At 59.1% G+C, this 18475-nt stretch overlaps 1 protein-coding gene across 1 annotated transcript in view; it reads right to left on the reverse strand.

Annotated features, from left to right (window-relative positions):
- CFAP91 (cilia and flagella associated protein 91) overlaps positions 1 to 18475 on the reverse strand; it is a 176837-nt gene that overhangs the window by 153328 nt on the left and 5034 nt on the right. Inside the window, exons 2-9 of the mRNA XM_073668721.1 lie at positions 17035 to 17111; positions 8954 to 9111; positions 3585 to 3665; positions 3379 to 3435; positions 3093 to 3262; positions 2783 to 2960; positions 1676 to 1833; positions 951 to 1133 (exon numbers count right to left, since the gene is read on the reverse strand). Coding sequence (XP_073524822.1) covers positions 951 to 1133; positions 1676 to 1833; positions 2783 to 2960; positions 3093 to 3262; positions 3379 to 3435; positions 3585 to 3665; positions 8954 to 9111; positions 17035 to 17111 — 1062 coding nt within the window. The remainder of the gene's footprint in view (positions 1 to 950; positions 1134 to 1675; positions 1834 to 2782; positions 2961 to 3092; positions 3263 to 3378; positions 3436 to 3584; positions 3666 to 8953; positions 9112 to 17034; positions 17112 to 18475) is intronic.

The raw sequence follows: 18475 nt of genomic DNA on the forward strand, positions 1-18475 counted from the left end.
GTCGGTGAGTGGATGATGGAGTGAGTAGTGTCGGTGAGTGGATGATGGAGTGAGTAGTGTCGGTGAGTGGATGATGGAGTGAGTAGTGTCGGTGAGTGGATGATGGAGTGAGCAGTGTCGGTGAGTGGATGATGGAGTGAGCAGTGTCGGTGAGTGGATGATGGAGTGAGCAGTGTCGGTGAGTGGATGATGGAGTGAGCAGTGTCGGTGAGTGGATGATGGAGTGAGCAGTGTCGGTGAGTGGATGATGGAGTGAGCAGTGTCGGTGAGTGGATGATGGAGTGAGCAGTGTCGGTGAGTGGATGATGGAGTGAGCAGTGTCGGTGAGTGGATGATGGAGTGAGCAGTGTCGGTGAGTGGATGATGGAGTGAGCAGTGTCGGTGAGTGGATGATGGAGTGAGCAGTGTCGGTGAGTGGATGATGGAGTGAGTAGTGTCGGTGAGTGGATGATGGAGTGAGTAGTGTCGGTGAGTGGATGATGGAGTGAGTAGTGTCGGTGAGTGGATGATGGAGTGAGTAGTGTCGGTGAGTGGATGATGGAGTGAGTAGTGTCGGTGAGTGGATGATGGAGTGAGTAGTGTCGGTGAGTGGATGATGGAGTGAGTAGTGCTGGTGAGTGGATGATGGAGTGAGTAGTGTCGGTGAGTGGATGATGGAGTGAGTAGTGTTGGTGAGTGGATGATGGAGTGAGTAGTGCTGGTGAGTGGATGATGGAGTGAGTAGTGTTGGTGAGTGGATGATGGAGTGAGTAGTGCTGGTGAGTGGATGATGGAGTGAGTAGTGTTGGTGAGTGGATGATGGAGTGAGTAGTGCTGGTGAGTGGATGATGGAGTGAGTAGTGTTGGTGAGTGTGGTGGCTTGTCTCGGTTGTTCCTGCTCTCCCCGTCCTCCGGTGACGGCGTCCCGGCCCTCATCACCCTGTATGACGCCCCGTGCGGAGGCCACTCACCCTGATAGGAGTTCAGGAAGGGGCTCCTCACTGTGAACTGCTGTGAGAGGCGGTCGGGGAAGTGCCCGATGCGGGCGAGCGGTGCGTACGGCTGGGAGCAGTAGTCCGTGTAGTCCTGGATCACGTCGCGTCTCTGCAGCTTCTCCTCCACGTTCTTCATCTTCTGGGACAACTTCCTGATGGCTGCAGAGGAGCGAGAAGCCGTAATACACGATACATTATAAGGCGGATGGAAAGTCTGCACGCCCTGGGAGAAGATCACGATTCATCCATGTAAGTAAAACCGACCAGGAAGAATCATTCCAGGACTTAATGTCGCCAGAATCTGCACAAATCCACTGAGAAACTGAAATCATTGAGGCGGAAATAAAAATGATAAAACGTAAATAATGTGGTTGAATAAGTGTGAGCGCCCTCTTATAATCGGGGCTGTGGTTGTGCTCAGGATCAGCCGATCACATTCCCCCATGTTACATTGTAGTCAGCGCTCGGCCGCCGTCATCTACAGCGACTCTGATTAACCCCAGAGAAAGTGTCGCTGCTCTGAGGATTTTCCTGACATTTTCTGGTCCGTAAACAGCTGACAACACAGCAAAGGGTCTCAGTGTGGAAACTGACAAATCAGGAGAAGAGACAGAAACATTTCCTAGGCATCAGACCTACCATGGACAAGGGGAGAACGTCACAAGAAGGGTCCCTCGTGCCTTGACAGCTGGGGGTCTCACCTTTGATGTGCTCTTTTCGGATGCGCTGGTTGTGCTCTTCTTTCTGGAGCTGCAGCTTTGTCCACTTGGCGTCCAGTCTCTTCATGTCTAGTTCTTTCTCAGTTTCTTTCCTTTTCTGGAGAAGTTTCCGGAGAACTTCCAGCCGCGTCGCCTGCAACCTGGAAGGAAGAGACGCAGGTCAGAAGAGAGCACAAGGCTCAGCCGCATGGGACTCGGACGCACGGGGTTCAGCTGCACGGGGATCACTCACACAGGGCTCAGACACACGAGGATCGGCCAAACGAGGCTCAGACACATGGGGCTCAGACGCACGAGGCTCGGCCACACAGGGCTCAGACGCACGAGATTTGGCCACACAGGGCTCAGACACACGAGGTTGGGCTACATGGGGCTCAAACGCACGGGGATCGGCCACACGGGGCTCAGACACATGGGGATTGGTCACACGGGACTCAGAAGCACGGGGTTCGGCCACACGGGGCTCAGACACATGGGGTTCGGCCACACGGGGCTCAGAAGCACGGGGTTCGGCCACACGGGGCTCAGACGCACGAGGATCGGCCACACGGGGCTCAGACGCACGAGGCTCAGAAGCACAGGGCTCGGCCCCAGGGCTCAGCCACGCAGGGCTCAGACACACAGGGCTCGGCTGCACAAGGCTCACTCACACGTGGCTCAGACGCACGGGTTTCAGCCACACGGGGCTCAGACGCACGGGGTTCGGCCACACGGGGCTGGGGCCACCAGGGCTGTGGAGTCGGAGTCGTGGAGTCGGAACCCATTTTGGTGGAGTCGGAGTCGGTATAAAATGGACCAACTCAGACTCCTATAATATATAATACATTGGGTGCAGTCGTTCAATGCAGTTTGTGGGGAATATTTTTTCATAAGAATTTGGGAAAGTTCTGAAATGTCCTATAAATGTCCGTCCTATTCCTGATCTCAGGGTCTGGACTTTTAGCGGAGATGAATCTGAGCTGCAGTAAATTTATCACTTACACATCAGCCGTGTATGAGGGGGTCGGAGTCGGAGTCATGGAAATTGAGGAGTCGACTCGGAGGTTTGGCTTATGGATTCCACAGCCCTGGGGGCCACCATGGACTTACTTCTCAATCTCGCGCTCCCTGAAGGCCCACTCCTTCCTCTCCTGCTCGTCCATCATCCTCCGCCTCTTCTCCAGCTGGGAGGGATCGCTGAGCGGTGGCAGCGTGGCCTCCCAGGCTCGCTTCTCCCGTGCACGCTCAATCATCTCCACCTCAGCCAGTCCAGCCGGGAGGCCGCGTCCTGGGGACCCAGAGACAGTGACAATGACCTGCACTGACACACTGCAGCAAACCCTCAGCATGGAGCCAGGAAATAAAGAGCAAAACAGTGCGATGCCTGTATCTGAGCAGAGAAGAGACGGCTGACACTCACCCCACGAGAGGTTCGCCAGCATCAGCACCTCCGGCACTGACCCCGGCCGCACCACAACCTGCGGACTGTAGGGGTCAGTCTGCGCCTCGCTGTCCCGGTAGTCGGTCTGGATGGCCACCGTGCGCACCAGGGGTGTGGGGGCCCCATCCGGCCGCTCGGGCTGCTCCATCCTGTCATTAGAAATAAGGCTGGTACCGGGAACTGGATCATTCAGGACTGACTGCAGGAGGAGCATAACTCCTATCATGTGCAGCGATGGCCGCTGCCCCAGAACACGTCCACTCACCTGGAGGCCGCAAGGAGCACGCCGGGCACCGTCTGCTGAGAGAACGGGATCAGCGGCCTGAAATACAAGAGATGGGGGGATAAGAGCGCCGGCACAGACGTCACATGACCGCCGCAGTCATGGACCCCCACAATGGCCGACACCAGCAAACATGTGACCTAGAGGCCATGATCCCGCTCCACCGTCTGCCATCTGTCTACACAAACCTCTCAAAGAACCTGTATCTGTCCCTGCCGGAGACGCCTCCAGTATCAGCGTCACCCGAGACGAAGGACGGCGGCCGGGACCTGAAACACAACACAAAGGGTTTGTCACACACTTCAAAAACAAGATTGACCAAACACGGCAAGTCTTTACTGTCCGACCACCACAACTCCTTTGTTTTCCAGACCATTGTCCTTCCCCTATAACCTCCCTTCCCAACATCACAGAAAGAGACCTTACTCGTCTCCTCTCCAAATCACACCTCACCACATGTGCACTCATCCCATCCCATCCCACCTCCTCCCCAACCTCACCCCCACACTCATCCCATCCCATCCCACCTCCTCCCCAACCTCACCCCCACACTCATCCCATCACATCCCACCTCCTCCCCAACCTCACCCCCACACTCATCCCATCACATCCCACCTCCTCCCCAACCTCACCCCCACACTCATCCCATCACATCCCACCTCCTCCCCAACCTCACCCCCACACTCATCCCATCCCACCTCCTCCCCAACCTCACCCCCACACTCATCCCATCACATCCCACCTCCTCCCCAACCTCACCCCCACACTCATCCCATCATATCCCACCTCCTCCCCAACCTCACCCCCACACTCATCCCATCACATCCCACCTCCTCCCCAACCTCACCCCCACACTCATCCCATCATATCCCACCTCCTCCCCAACCTCACCCCCACACTCATCCCATCACATCCCACCTCCTCCCCAACCTCACCCCCACACTCATCCCATCACATCCCACCTCCTCCCCAACCTCACCCCCACACTCATCCCATCACATCCCACCTCCTCCCCAACCTCACCCCCACACTCATCCCATCACATCCCACCTCCTCCCCAACCTCACCCCCACACTCATCCCATCACATCCCACCTCCTCCCCAACCTCACCCCCACACTCATCCCATCCCATCCCACCTCCTCCCCAACCTCACCCCCACACTCATCCCATCACATCCCACCTCCTCCCCAACCTCACCCCCACACTCATCCCATCCCATCCCACCTCCTCCCCAACCTCACCCCCACACTCATCCCATCACATCCCACCTCCTCCCCAACCTCACCCCCACACTCATCCCATCACATCCCACCTCCTCCCCAACCTCACCCCCACACTCATCCCATCCCATCCCACCTCCTCCCCAACCTCACCCCCACACTCATCCCATCACATCCCACCTCCTCCCCAACCTCACCCCCACACTCATCCCATCCCATCCCACCTCCTCCCCAACCTCACCCCCACAATCATCTCATCCCATCCCACCTCCTCCCCAACCTCACCCCCTCACTCATCCCATCCCATCCCACCTCCTCCCCAACCTCACCCCCACACTCATCCCAGCCCTAACCCATCTCTTCAACCTATCACTAACTTCTGGTACCTTCCCCACTGCCTTCAAACATGCCACAATCACGCCCATCCTCAAAAAGCCATCCCTCGACCCAACCGCCTTGACCAGCTACCGCACCATATCGCTGCTCCCATTTGCCTCCAAACTCCTTGAGCAACACGTTCACGCTCAACTTTCCTCTCACTTCTCATCTAACTCCCTCTTCGACAACCGACAATCCGGCTTTTGCCCCCACCATTCCACCGAAACTGCCCTTACCAAAATCACCAATGACTTACTTACAGCCAAATCTAACAGACAATTCTCTGTACTCCTTCTTCTTGACCTGTCCTCTGCTCTCAACACCGTTGACCACTGCCTTCTACTACAGATCTTCTCTTCCTTGGGCGTCAAAGCCCTTGCCCTATCCTGGATCTCCTCATACCTTTCTAACCGCACATTTAGCGTCTCCCACTCCCACATTACCTCCTCACCCATCCCCCTCTCTGTTGGAGTCCCTCAAAGCTCTGTCCTAGGACCCCTACTCTTCTCAATCTATACCCTTGGCCTGGGACAGCTCATAAAATCCCATGGCTTCCAGTACCATCTGTACGCTGATGACACCCAGATCTAACACTCTGGCCCAGACGTCACCTCTCTGCTGTCCAGAATCCCAACGTGTCTAGCAGCCATATCCTTCTTCTTCTCCTCCCGCTTCCTCAAGCTTAATGTGGTGTAAGGCGGCGGTGTTCACACCGTGCAGTAACTGAGGCAGTGACCCAAGCAAGTCCAACATAAACAGCTTTTATTTCAGCAACTCACAGGTTAACAGAAAGTCCTCCGGTTCGCAGGTGGGTTAACAGAAAGTCCATACACAATGGTTGACGTGGGGGGCCGCGCAGAGCCTGACAGGTGCAGGACCTCCCCAGGAGTGGGGTTCAGCTATACACAGTCCCGCTGAGCTTTCCTGCTCTGCTCCTAGCAGGTCCCAACACTGAACAACACTAATCCTTAGTTCAGGGATTTTAAAGGAGCTGTGGCACGAGCCACTGGAAAACCCGGGTTGGAGGGAGGAGGCCGCCCCACTGCCTCCTGTGACCTCCTCCAAGAAATGAAGGCCCTGCCGGGTTTTACTTAATCTGCCTTAACCAGATAGCCTGACCAGGTCAATGCTCACCTTCATTCCTGCATTGCAGCTGCAGCTGTCTCTGTGACTGCAATGTACTCCAATGGGTTTAATAGGACTCTGTGCACATTCTGGGGGAGATATAACGTTCCTCGTATACGATCCCGGTCACTGCCTCACAGTGGACAAAACTGAACTCATCATCTTTCCCCCATCTCGCGTATCTTCCCCATCTGATCTTTCTATCACAATAAATGACATAACACTTTCCCCTGTGCCGGCAATCCGCTGCCTTGGAGTAACCCTTGACTCTGCCCTGTCCATCACACCCCACATCCAAGCTCTCGCCACCTCCTGTCGCCTCCAGCTCAAAAATATTTCCAGGATCCGTCCTTTCCTCAACCCTCAATCTACTAAACTGCTTGTGCATGCCCTCATCATCTCCAGCCTCGACTACTGCAACATCCTCCTCTGTGGCCTCCCTGCTAACACTCTCGCACCCCTCCAGTCCATCCTTAACTCTGCTGCGCTACTGGTTCATCTCTCGCCTCGTTACTCCTCTGCTACCCCCCTTTGCAGATTCCTTCACTGGCTCCCAATCTCCAGCGTATCGAGTTCAAACTACTAACACTGACCTACAAAGCGTCCATAACCTCCCTCCTCCGTACATCTCCGAACTAATCTCCCGATATATTCCCTTATGTACTATCCGGTCCTCCCAAGACCTCCTTCTCTCCTCCACACTTATTTGTTCCTCACCCAATCGCCTCCAAGATTTCTCCAGAATATCCCCCGTCCTCTGGAATTCTGTGTCTCAACACATCTGATTATCCGCCACACTCGGATCCTTCAGACGGAAGCGGAAAACCCATCTCTTCAAACAAGCTACAGCCGGCCATGACCCCGCCGCCTCCTCAACACCGGAGCTGCTGCAGCCCCCCAACCAACAACACCGGAGCTACTGCAACCCCCCAACCTACCGTCTGCTCCCCCATCCTGTAGAATGTAAGCCCCCAAGGGCAGGGTCCTCCTCCCTCTGTACCCGTCTATCATTGTTAGTTCTTTACTGTAAGTGATATCAGTATTTGGTATGTAACCCTTTATGTAGAGCACCATGGAATCAATGGCGCTATAGAAATAAATAATATTAATAAAAAGGGTTAATGGTCATCAGTCGACGTGAGCGCAGAGAATTATATGTGTGCGGACCCTGCACCCATCATCATGTGTGTGCACTGCCCCCGCTGGTCACTGTCAGATATTACACAGCAGTCACTCCATGTCTGCACTGCCCCTGCTGGTCACTGTCAGGTATTGCACAGCACTCACTCCATGTCTGCACTGCCCCCCGCTGGTCACTGTCAGGTATTACACAGCAGTCACTCCATGTCTGCACTGCCCCTGCTGGTCACTGTCAGGTATTGCACAGCATTCACTCCATGTCTGCACTGCCCCTGCTGGTCACTGTCAGGTATTACACAGCAGTCACTCCATGTCTGCACTGCCCCCGCTGGTCACTGTCAGGTATTACACAGCACTCACTCCATGTCTGCACTGCCCCCCGCTGGTCACTGTCAGGTATTACACAGCAGTCACTCCATGTCTGCACTGCCCCCCGCTGGTCACTGTCAGGCATTACACAGCAGTCACTCCATGTCTGCACTGCCCCCGCTGGTCACTGTCAGGTATTACACAGCACTCACTCCATGTCTGCACTGCCCCCGCTGGTCACTGTCAGGTATTACACAGCACTTACTCCATGTCTGCACTGCCCCCCGCTGGCCACTGTCAGGTATTACACAGCACTCACTCCATGTCTGCACTGCCCCCCGCTGGTCACTGTCAGGTATTACACAGCACTCACTCCATGTCTGCACTGCCCCCGCTGGTCACTGTCAGGTATTACACAGCACTCACTCCATGTCTGCACTGCCCCCGCTGGTCACTGTCAGGTATTACACAGCACTCACTCCATGTCTGCACTGCCCCCGCTGGTCACTGTCAGGTATTACACAGCACTCACTCCATGTCTGCACTGCCCCCCGCTGGTCACTGTCAGGCATTACACAGCAGTCACTCCATGTCTGCACTGCCCCCCGCTGGTCACTGTCAGGTATTACACAGCACTCACTCCATGTCTGCACTGCCCCCCGCTGGTCACTGTCAGGTATTACACAGCACTCACTCCATGTCTGCACTGCCCCCGCTGGTCACTGTCAGGCATTACACAGCAGTCACTCCATGTCTGCACTGTCCCCCGCTGGTCACTGTCAGGTATTACACAGCACTCACTCCATGTCTGCACTGCCCCCCGCTGGTCACTGTCAGGTATTACACAGCAGTCGCTCCATGTCTGCACTGCCCCTGCTGGTCACTGTCAGGTATTGCACAGCAGTCACTCCATGTCTGCACTGCCCCTGCTGGTCACTGTCAGGTATTGCACAGCACTCACTCCATGTCTGCACTGCCCCCCGCTGGTCACTGTCAGGTATTACACAGCAGTCACTCCATGTCTGCACTGCCCCCGCTGGTCACTGTCAGGTATTACACAGCACTCACTCCATGTCTGCACTGCCCCCGCTGGTCACTGTCAGGTATTACACAGCACTCACTCCATGTCTGCACTGCCCCCCGCTGGTCACTGTCAGGCATTACACAGCAGTCACTCCATGTCTGCACTGCCCCCCGCTGGTCACTGTCAGGTATTACACAGCACTCACTCCATGTCTGCACTGCCCCCGCTGGTCACTGTCAGGTATTACACAGCACTTACTCCATGTCTGCACTGTCCCCCGCTGGTCACTGTCAGGTATTACACAGCAGTCACTCCATGTCTGCTCTGCCCCCTGTTGGCCACCCTCAGCTATGACTTACACATTTAGCTGCCGCGCTGCCTTCAGTCTCTGCTCATCTCTTCCCCTCCACTGGCGATTGATGAATTGGGGGAGGGGGTCCTGCAGCTGCAGGCGCAGGGTGAAGCGCGGCTCATGCACCAACTCACTGAACATTGTGGGAAACTCAGGGACTTTTTGCTGAAATTAATAAAGAGAAATAAGATGAGGTTATGTCTGTACTGAGCGCCAGCCCCTAAGTGTCAGGATTGTGGGGTCCGCGGCTGCAGTGACATCCGTGTGCAGAGGTGAAGTATCCACTCCCTAAAAACAAGTAACTGTGGTGCCGAACTGTCAATCACCAGGAGCAGCGGTGCGACCCTGAAAGTTACACAACCAGTGTGGGGGATTATGTCGCTGTGACACCCGGGGGGGTGGTGAGGCGACCGGACTGGAGGAGCCAGGAGACTGGCACACTGGGCACACGCCGTCACCCTGAGGCTGCTGCCACTAAGGAGAGGGGGACTTTGCAGAGCCCTTCCCAGGTGCCCATGGCGGGAGGCTGGTGGATGGCACTCCGCCCACAGCTGGGTCAAACACACCAATAACCTATACCGGGAAAGCAGAGACGAAACTAACAAACATGGAAGGTCAGGGAGAAGAATACAGAGGCGTAGGAAGCAAAGGGACAAAGCAAGGAAACACCAAGAGCTGCCAACCGAACCACTGAGAGAAAGGGGCGAGGAGAGCGGAGAGGAAGGGGCGAGGAGCGCAGAGAAAAGGGGCGAGGAGAGCAGAGAGAAGGGGCGAGGAGAGCGGAGAGAATGGGGAGAGCGGAGAGAAAGGAGCGAGGAGGGCAGAGAGGCAGGGGCTAGGAGGGCAGAGAGGAAGAGGCGAGGGGGCGGAGAAAAGGGGCGAGGAGAGTGGAGAGTAAGGGGTGAGGAGAGCAGAGAGGAAGGGGCGAGGAGAGCGGAGAGGAAGGGGCGAGGGGGCGGAGAGAAGGGGCGAGGAGAGCGGAGAGGAAGGGGCGAGGATAGCGGAGAGGAGTGGGCGAGGAGAGCGGAGAGGAGGGGGCGAGGAGAGGAGGGGGCGAGGAGAGCGGAGAGGAAGGGGCGAGGAGAACGGAGAGGAAGGGGCGAGGAGGGCAGAGAGGAATGGGCGAGGAGAGCGGAGAGGAAGGGGCGAGGAGAGCGGAGAGGAAGGGGTGAGGAGGGCGGAGAGGATGGGGCGAGGAGAGCAGAGAGGAAGGGGTGAGGAGAGCGGAGAGGAAGGGGCGAGGAGAGCGGAGAGGAAGGGGCGAGGAGAGCGGAGAGGAAGGGGCGAGGAGAGCGAAGAGGAAGGGGTGAGGAGAGCGGAGAGCAAGGGGCGAGGAGAGCAGAGAGGAAGGGGCGAGGAGAGCGGAGAGGAAGGGGCGAGGGGGCAGAGAGAAGGGGCGAGGAGAGCGGAGAGGAAGGAGCGAGGAGGGCGGAGAGGAGGGGGCGAGGAGAGCGGAGAGGAGGGGTGAAGAGAGCGGAGAGGAGGGGGCGAGGAGAGAGGAGAGGAAGGGGCGGGGAGAGCGGAGAGGAAGGGGCGAGGAGAGCGGAGAGGAAGGGGCGAGGAGAACGGAGAGAAAGGGGCGAGGAGGGCAGAGAGGAAGGGACGCGGAGAGGAAGGGGCGAGGAGGGCGGAGAGGAAGGGGCGGAGAAAGCAGAGAAGAAGGAGTGAGGAGGGCGGAGAGGAAGGGGCGAGGAGAGGGGAGAGGAGAGTGGAGAGGAAGGGGCGAGGAGAGCGGAGAGGAAGGGGCGAGGAGAGCGGAGAGGAAGGAGCAAGGAGAGCGGAGAGGAAGGAGCAAGGAGAGCGGAGAGGAAGGGGCAAGGAGAGCGGAGAGGAAAGGGCGAGGAGAGCGGAGAGGAAGGGACGAGGAGAGTTGAGAGGAAGGGGCGAGGAGAGCTGAGAGGAAGGGGCGAGGAGAGCTGAGAGGAAGGGGCGAGGAGAGCTGAGAGGAAGGGGCGAGGAGAGCTGAGAGGAAGGTGCGAGAAGAGCGGAGAGGAAGGGGCGAGGAGGGCGGAGAGAAGGGGCGAGGAGAGAGGAGAGGAAGGCGGAAAGAAGGGGTGAGGAGAGCGGAGAGGAAGGGGCGAGGAGAGCGGAGAGGAAAGGGCGAGGAGAGTGTAGAGAAAGGGACGAGGAGAGCGGAGAGGAAAGGGTGAGGAGAGCGGAGAGAAAGGGGCGAGGAGAGCAGAGAGGAAGGGGCGAGGAGGGCAGAGAGGAAGGGGCGAGAAGGGCGGAGAGGAAGGGGCGAGGAGAGTGGAGAGAAAGGGGCGAGGAGAGCAGAGAGGAAGGGGCGAGGAGGGCAGAGAGGAAGAGGCAAGGAGAGAGGAGAGGAAGGGGCGAGGAGAGCGGAGAGGAAGGGGCGAGAAGAGCGGAGAGGAAGGGGCGAGAAGAGCGGAGAGGAAGGGGCGAGGAGAGCGGAGAGGAAGGGGCGAGGAGAGTGTAGAGAAAGGGATGATGAGAGAGGAGAGGAAGGGGCAAGGAGAGCGGCGAGGAAGGGGCAAGGAGAGCGGCGAGAAAGGGGCGAGGAGAGCGGAGAGGAAGGGGCGAGGAGAGCGGAGAGGAAGGGGCAAGGAGAGCGAAGAGAAAGGGGCAAGGAGAGTGGAGAGGAAGGGGTGAGAAGAGCAGAGCGGAAGGGGCGAGAAGAGCTGAGAGGAAGGGGCGAGGAGAGCTGAGAGGAAGGGGCGAGGAGAGCAGAGAGGAAGGGGCGAGGAGGGCGGAGAGAAGGGGCTAGAAGAGTGGAGAGGAAGGCAGAGAGAAAGGGTGAGGAGAGCGGAGAGGAAGGGGCGAGGAGAGCGGAGAGGAAGGGGCGAGGAGAGCGGAGAGGAAGTAGCGAGGAGATCGGCGAGAAAGGGGCGAGGAGAGCAGAGAGGAAGGGGCGAGGAGGGCGGAGAGGAAGGGGCGAGGAGGGCGGAGAGAAGAGGCGAGGAGGGCAGAGAGAAGAGGCGAGGAGCGCAGAGAGAAGGGGCGAGGAGCGCGGAGAGAAGGGACGAGGAGGGTGGAGAGAAGGGGCGAGGAGAACGGAGAGGAAGGGGCGAGGAGAACGGAGAGGAAGGGGCGAGGAGAGCGGAGAGGAAGGGGCGAGGAAGGCGGAGAAGAGGGGCGCGGAGAGAAAGGGGTGAGGAGAGATGAGAGAAAGGGGCGAGGAGAGCGGTGAGAAAGGGGCGAGGAGAGAGGAGCGGAAGGGGCAAGGAGAGCAGAGAGAAGGGGCGAGGAGAGCAGAGAGAAGGAACGAGGAGGGCGGAGAGAAGGGGCAAGGAGGGCGGAGAGAAGGGGCGAGGAGCGCAGAGAGAAGGAATGAGGGGGCGGAGAGAAGGGACGAGGAGAGCGAAGAGAAAGGGGCAAGGAGAGCGGAGAGGAAGGGGCGAGGAGAGCGGAGAGGAAGGGGCGAGGAGGGCGGAGAGAAGGGGCGAGGAGAGGGCAGAGGAAGGCGCGAGGAAGGCAGAGAGAAGGGGCGAGGAGAGCGGAGAGGAAGGGGCAAGGAGAGCGAAGAGAAGGGGCGAGGAGCGCAGAGAGGAGGGACGAGGAGGGCGGAGAGAAGGGGCGAGGAGAGCGGAGAGGAAGGGGCGAGGAGAGCGCAGAGAGAAGGGGTGAGGGGGCGGAGAGAAGGGGCGAGGAGAGCAGAGAGAAAGGGGCGAGGAGGGTGGAGAGAAAGGGGAGAGCAGAGTGGAGAGAAAGGGGCGAGGAGCGCAGAGAGAAGGGGCGAGGGGGGCGGAGAGAAAGGGGCGAGGAGGGCGGAGAGGAAGTGGTGAGGAGGACGGAGAGGAAGGAGCGAGGTGAGCGGAGAGAAAGGGGCGAGGAGAGCGAAGAGAACAAATAGAAAGGAGCGAGGCAGGCCGAGAGAAAGGGATGAGGAGAGCAGAGAGGAAGTGTCGAGGAGAGCGGAGAGAAAGGGGCGAGGAGAGCAGAGAGGAAGGGACGAGGAGAGCAAAGAGAAAGGGGAGAGGCAGGAGGAGAGAAAGGGGCGAGGAGAGCGGAGAGGAAGGAGCGAGGAGGGCGGAGAGAAAGAAGATGTACCATGCCGTGAAGATGGTGCAGGAGCTGAGAACATGTCGTCCCCAGCGCGTCTCCGAGGAGAGCGGAGAGGAAGGGACGAGGAGAGCGAAGAGAAAGAGGCAAGGAGAGCGGAGAGGAAGGGGCGAGGAGAGCGGAGCGGAAGGGGCGAGAAGAGCTGAGAGGAAGGGGCGAGGAGAGCTGAGAGGAAGGGGCGAGGAGAGCGGAGAGGAAGGAGCGAGGAGAGCGGAGAGGAAGGAGCGAGGAGGGCGGAGAGAAAGAAGATGTACCATGCCGTGAAGATGGTGCAGGAGCTGAGAACATGTCGTCCCCAGAACGTCTCACAGGAGAGCGGACAGGAAGGAACGAGGAGAGCGGAGCGGAAGGGGCGAGAAGAGCTGAGAGGAAGGGGCGAGGAGAGCTGAGAGGAAGGGGCGAGGAGAGCTGAGAGGAAGGGGCGAGGAGAGTGGAGAGGAAGGGGCGAGGAGGGCGGAGAGAAGGGGAGAGGAGAGCGGAGCGGAAGGGGCGAGAAGAGCTGAGAGGAAGGGGCGAGGAGAGCTGAGAGGAAGGGGCGAGGAGAGCTGAGAGGAAGGGGCGAGGAGAGCTGAGAGGAAGGGGCGAGGAGAGCTGAGAGGAAGGGGCGAGGAGAGCTGAGAGGAAGGGGCGAGGAGAGCGGAGAGGAAGGGGCGAGGAGGGCGGAGAGAAGGGGCGAGGAGAGAGGAGAGGAAGGCGGAGAGAAGGGGTGAGGAGAGCGGAGCGGAAGGGACGAGGAGAGCAGAGAGGAAGGGGCGAGGAGAGTGTAGAGAAAGGGACGAGGAGAGCGGAGAGGAAAGGGTAAGGAGAGCGGAGAGAAAGGGGCGAGGAGAGCGAAGAGAACAAAGAGAAAGGGGCGAGGCAGGCCGAGAGAAAGGGGTGAGGAGAGCAGAGAGGAAGTGTCGAGGAGAGCGGAGAGAAAGGGGCGAGGAGAGCGGAGAGGAAGGGACGAGGAGAGCAAAGAGAAAGGGGAGAGGCAGGCGGAGAGAAAGGGGCGCGGAGAGTGGAGAGGAAGGAGCGAGGAGGGCGGAGAGAAAGAAGATGTACCATGCCGCTAAGATGGTGCCGGAGCTGAGAACATGTCGTCCCCAGCGCGTCCCGAGGAGAGCGGAGAGGAGGGGACGAGGAGAGCGAAGAGAAAGGGGCAAGGAGAGCGGAGAGGAAGGGGCGAGGAGAGCGGAGCGGAAGGGGCGAGAAGAGCTGAGAGGAAGGGGCGAGGAGAGCTGAGAGGAAGGGGCGAGGAGAGCTGAGACGAAGGGGCGAGGAGAGCGGAGAGGAAGGGGCGAGGAGGGTGGAGAGAAGGGGCGAGGAGAGTGGAGAGGAAGGCGGAGAGAAGGGGTGAGGAGAGCGGAGCGGAAGGGGCGAGGAGAGCAGAGAGGAAGGGGCGAGGAGAGTGTAGAGAAAGGGTCGAGGAGAGCGGAGAGGAAAGGGTAAGGAGAGCGGAGAGGAAAGGGTAAGGAGAGCGGAGAGAAAGGGGTGAGGAGAGCGGAGAGGGAGGTGCGAGGAGGGCGGAGAGGAAGGGGCGAGAAGGGCGGAGAGGAAGGGGCGAGGAGAGTGGAGAGGAAGGGGCAAGGAGAGCGGAGAGGAAGGCGCGAAGAGAGCGGAGAGGAAGGGGCGAGGAGAGCGGAGAGGAAGGGGCGAGGAGAGTGTAGAGAAAGGGACGAGGAGAGCGGAGAGGAAGGGGCGAGGAGTGCGGCGAGAAAGGGGCGAGGATAGCGGAGAGGAAGGGGCGAGGAGGGCGGAGAGGAAGGGGCGAGGAGAGCGGCGAGAAAGGGGCGAGGAGAGCGGAGAGGAAGGTGCGAGGAGGGCGGAGAGGAAGGGGCGAGAAGGGCGGAGAGGAAGGGGCAAGGAGAGTGGAGAGGAAGGGGCAAGGAGAGCGGAGAGGAAGGGGCAAGGAGAGCGGAGAGGAAGGGGCAAGGAGAGCGGAGAGGAAGGGGCGAGGAGAGCGGAGAGGAAGGGGCGAGGAGAGCGGAGAGGAAGGGGCGAGGAGAGCAGAGAGGAAGGGGCAAGGAGAGCGGAGAGGAAGAGGCGAGGAGAGTGTAGAGAAAGGGACGAGGAGAGCGGAGAGGAAGGGGCGAGGAGAGCGGCGAGAAAGGGGCGAGGAGAGCGGAGAGGAAGGGGCGAGGAGGGCGGAGAGGAAGGGGCGAGGAGAGCGGCGAGAAGGGGCGAGGAGAGCAGAGAGGAAGGGGCGAGGAGGGCGGAGAGGAAGGGGCGAGCAGGGCGGAAAGAAGAGGCGAGGAGCGCAGAGAGAAGGGGCGAGGAGCGCAGAGAGAAGGGACGAGGAGGGTGGAGAGAAGGGGCGAGGAGAATGGAGAGGAAGGGGCGAGGAGAGCGGAGAGGAAGGGGCGAGGAAGGCGGAGAGAAGGGGCGCGGAGAGAAAGGTGCAGGAGCTGAGAACATATCGTCCCCAGTTCGTCTCCGAGGAGAGCGGAGAGCGAAGAGAAAGGGGCAAGGAGAGCGGAGAGGAAGGGGCGAGGAGAGCAGAGAGGAAGGGGCGAGGAGAGCGGAGCGGAAGGGGCGAGGAGAGCTGAGAGGAAGGGGCGAGGAGAGCTGAGAGGAAGGGGCGAGGAGAGCGGAGAGGAAGGGGCGAGGAGGGCAGAGAGAAGGGGCGAGGAGAGCGGAGAGGAAGGCGGAGAGAAGGGGTGAGGAGAGCGGAGAGGAAGGTGCGAGGAGAGCGGAGAGGAAGGGGCGAGGAGAGCGGAGAGGAAGGGGCGAGGAGAGCGGAGAGGAAGGGGCGAGGAGGGCGGAGAGGAAGGGGCGAGGATAGTGGAGAGGAAGGGGCAAGGAGTGCGGAGAGGAAGGGGTGAGGAGAGCGGAGAGGAAGGGGCGAGGAGAGCTGAGAGGAAGGGGCGAGGAGAGTGTAGAGAAAGGGACAAGGAGAGCGGAGAGGAAGGGGCGAGGAGAGCGGAGAGAAAAGGGCGAGGAGAACGGAGAGGAAGGGGCGATGAGGTCAGAGAGGAAGGGGCGAGGAGAGCGGCGAGAAAGGGGCGAGGAGAGCAGAGAGGAAGGGGCGAGGAGGGCGGAGAGGAAGGGGCGAGGAGGGCGGAGAGAAGAGGCGAGGAGCGCAGAGAGAAGGGGCGAGGAGCGCAGAGAGAAGGGATGAGGGGGGTGGAGAGAAGGGGCGAGGAGAATGGAGAGGAAGCGGCGAGGAGAGCGGAGAGAAAGGAGCGAGGAGGGTGGAGAGAAAGGGGAGAGCAGAGTGGAGAGAAAGGGGCAAGGAGGGCAGAGAGAAAGGGGCGAGGAGCGCAGAGAGAAGGGGCGAGGGGGGCAGAGAGAAAGGGGCGAGGAGGGCGGAGAGGAAGTGGCGAGGAGGGCGGAGAGGAAGGTGCGAGGAGAGCGGAGAGAAAGGGGCGAGTAGAGCGAAGAGAAAGGGGCGAGGCAGGCGGAGAGAAAGGGGTGAGGAGAGCAGAGAGGAAGTGTCGAGGAGAGCGGAGAGAAAGGGGCGAGGCAGGCGGAGAGAAAGGAGCGAGGAGAGCGGCGAGAAAGGGGCGAGGAGAGCGGCGAGAAAGGGGAAAGGAGAGCGGAGAGGAAGGGGCGAGGAGAGCGGAGAGAAAGGAGCGAGGAGGGCGGAGAGAAAGAAGATGTACCATGCCGTGAAAATGGTGCAGGAGCTGAGAACATGTCGTCCCCAGTGCAGTCCGGTGTGTATCGCTCTGTTGCGACAGCCAGGATCAGAGACATTTAACCCGCAGCAGCCCAGGAAAGGAAGACGTTGCGGCTGTGGTATAATGGCCCCACGGACGACTGCACATCTGGGACCGTCCTACGTGTCACCACCAGAGAGTCTCGCCTCCGGTCACTTATACTAAATGGCGAACAACAGAAAATAAAACCCCAAAAATGGCGGAATAGGATTTTGGGGGTTGGGGGGCGGAGAATATTACATCAAAGAGAAAAATGGTATAATAATGATAATTCTGAAAAGACCAAAATAATCTCTGATGCTATAAAGCCAAGTCAGCAAGGAGTTACAGGGTCTGCTCCCAGCAGTGAGATGTGGGTGACGGCGGCTTGCCCGGGTATCGCCCACCAACAGCAGGGTGGTCTGGTGTGGACGCTCGCTGTACGCACCATACGGTCATGTGACACGTGTGCCCGGAGCGCGGCCTGCGCATGGTCCTTCTCGCTGGATAACGTGTGCACGGGATCTGGAGGGAGAAAAGCAACAAGTGTCACAACAGCAGAAGGACGGAGGAGGAGGAGGACGGAGAAGGAGGAGGACGGAGACAGAAGATGGAGGAGAAGGATGGAGGAAAGAGGACAGAGGGGGGAGGAGGAAAGAGGATGGAGGAGGAGGAGGACGGAGACGGAAGATGGAGGAGAAGGATGGAGGAGGAGGACAGAGGAGGAGGATGGAGGAAAGAGGAAGAGGATGGAGGAAAGAGGAAGAGGATGGAGGAAAGAGGATGGAGGAAAGAGGAGGAGGGTGGAGGAAGACAGAGGATAACAACAGAGGAGGAGGATGGAGGACAGAGGAGGAGGTCAGAGGAGGAGAATGGAGGAAGACAGAGGAGAACAACAGAGGAGGAGGATGGAGGACAGAGGAGGAGGTCAGAGGAGGAGGTCAGAGGAGGAGGATGGAGGAAAGAGGAAGAGGACAGAGGAGGAGGAGGATGGAGGAAAGAGGAGGAGGACAGAGGAGGAGGATGGAGGAAAGAGGAAGAGGACAGAGGAGGAGGAGGATGGAGGAAAGAGGAGGACAGAGGAGGACGAGGATGGAGGGGGACGGACGGGGAAGAGGACAGAGGGGGAGGAGGAAAGAGGAGGAGAACAGAGGAGAAGGATGGAGGAGGATGGAAGACAGAGGAGGAGGAGGATGGAGGACAGAGGAGAACAGAGGAGAAGGATGGAGGAGGACAGGGGAGGAGGATGGAGGTCAGAGGAAGAGGATGTAGGACAGAGGAGGAGGATTGAGGACAGAGGAGGATGGAGGACAGAGGAGGAGGAGGATGGAGGATGAGGATGGAGGACAGAAGAGGAGGATGGAGGATGAGGATGGAGGACAGAAAAGGAGGATGGAAGATAGAGGAGGGGCATGGAGGATAGAGTAGAAGGACAGAGGAGGATGGAGCACAGAGGAGGATGGAGGAGGAGGACGAAGGAGGAGTCTGGAGGAAAGAGGAGGAGTCTGTAGGAAAGAGGAGGAGGATGAAGGAAAGAGGAGGAGGATGGATGAAAGAGGAGGAGGATGGAGAAGGACAGAGGAGGAGGATGGCAGAGGAGGACAGAGGAGGAGGATAGAGGAAAGAGGAGGAGGACAGAGGAGGACGAGGATGGAGGGGGACGGACAGGGAAGAGGACAGAGGGGGAGGAGGAAAGAGGATGAGGACAGAGGAGAAGCATGGAGGACAGAGGAGAAGAACAGAAGAGGAGGGTGGAGGACAGAGGAGGAAGAGCATGTAGGACAGAGGAGGAGGATGGACGAGAATGGAGCACAGAGGACGAAGATGGAGGAGGACAGAGGAGGATGGAGGAGGAAGATGGAGGACAGAGGAGGAGGATGGAGGACAGA

The sequence above is a fragment of the Phyllobates terribilis genome, unplaced genomic scaffold (genome assembly GCF_046119375.1).
Source record: "Phyllobates terribilis strain yellow unplaced genomic scaffold, ASM4611937v1 Scaffold_2__4_contigs__length_985480577, whole genome shotgun sequence".
Classification (NCBI taxonomy): Eukaryota; Metazoa; Chordata; class Amphibia; order Anura; family Dendrobatidae; genus Phyllobates; species Phyllobates terribilis.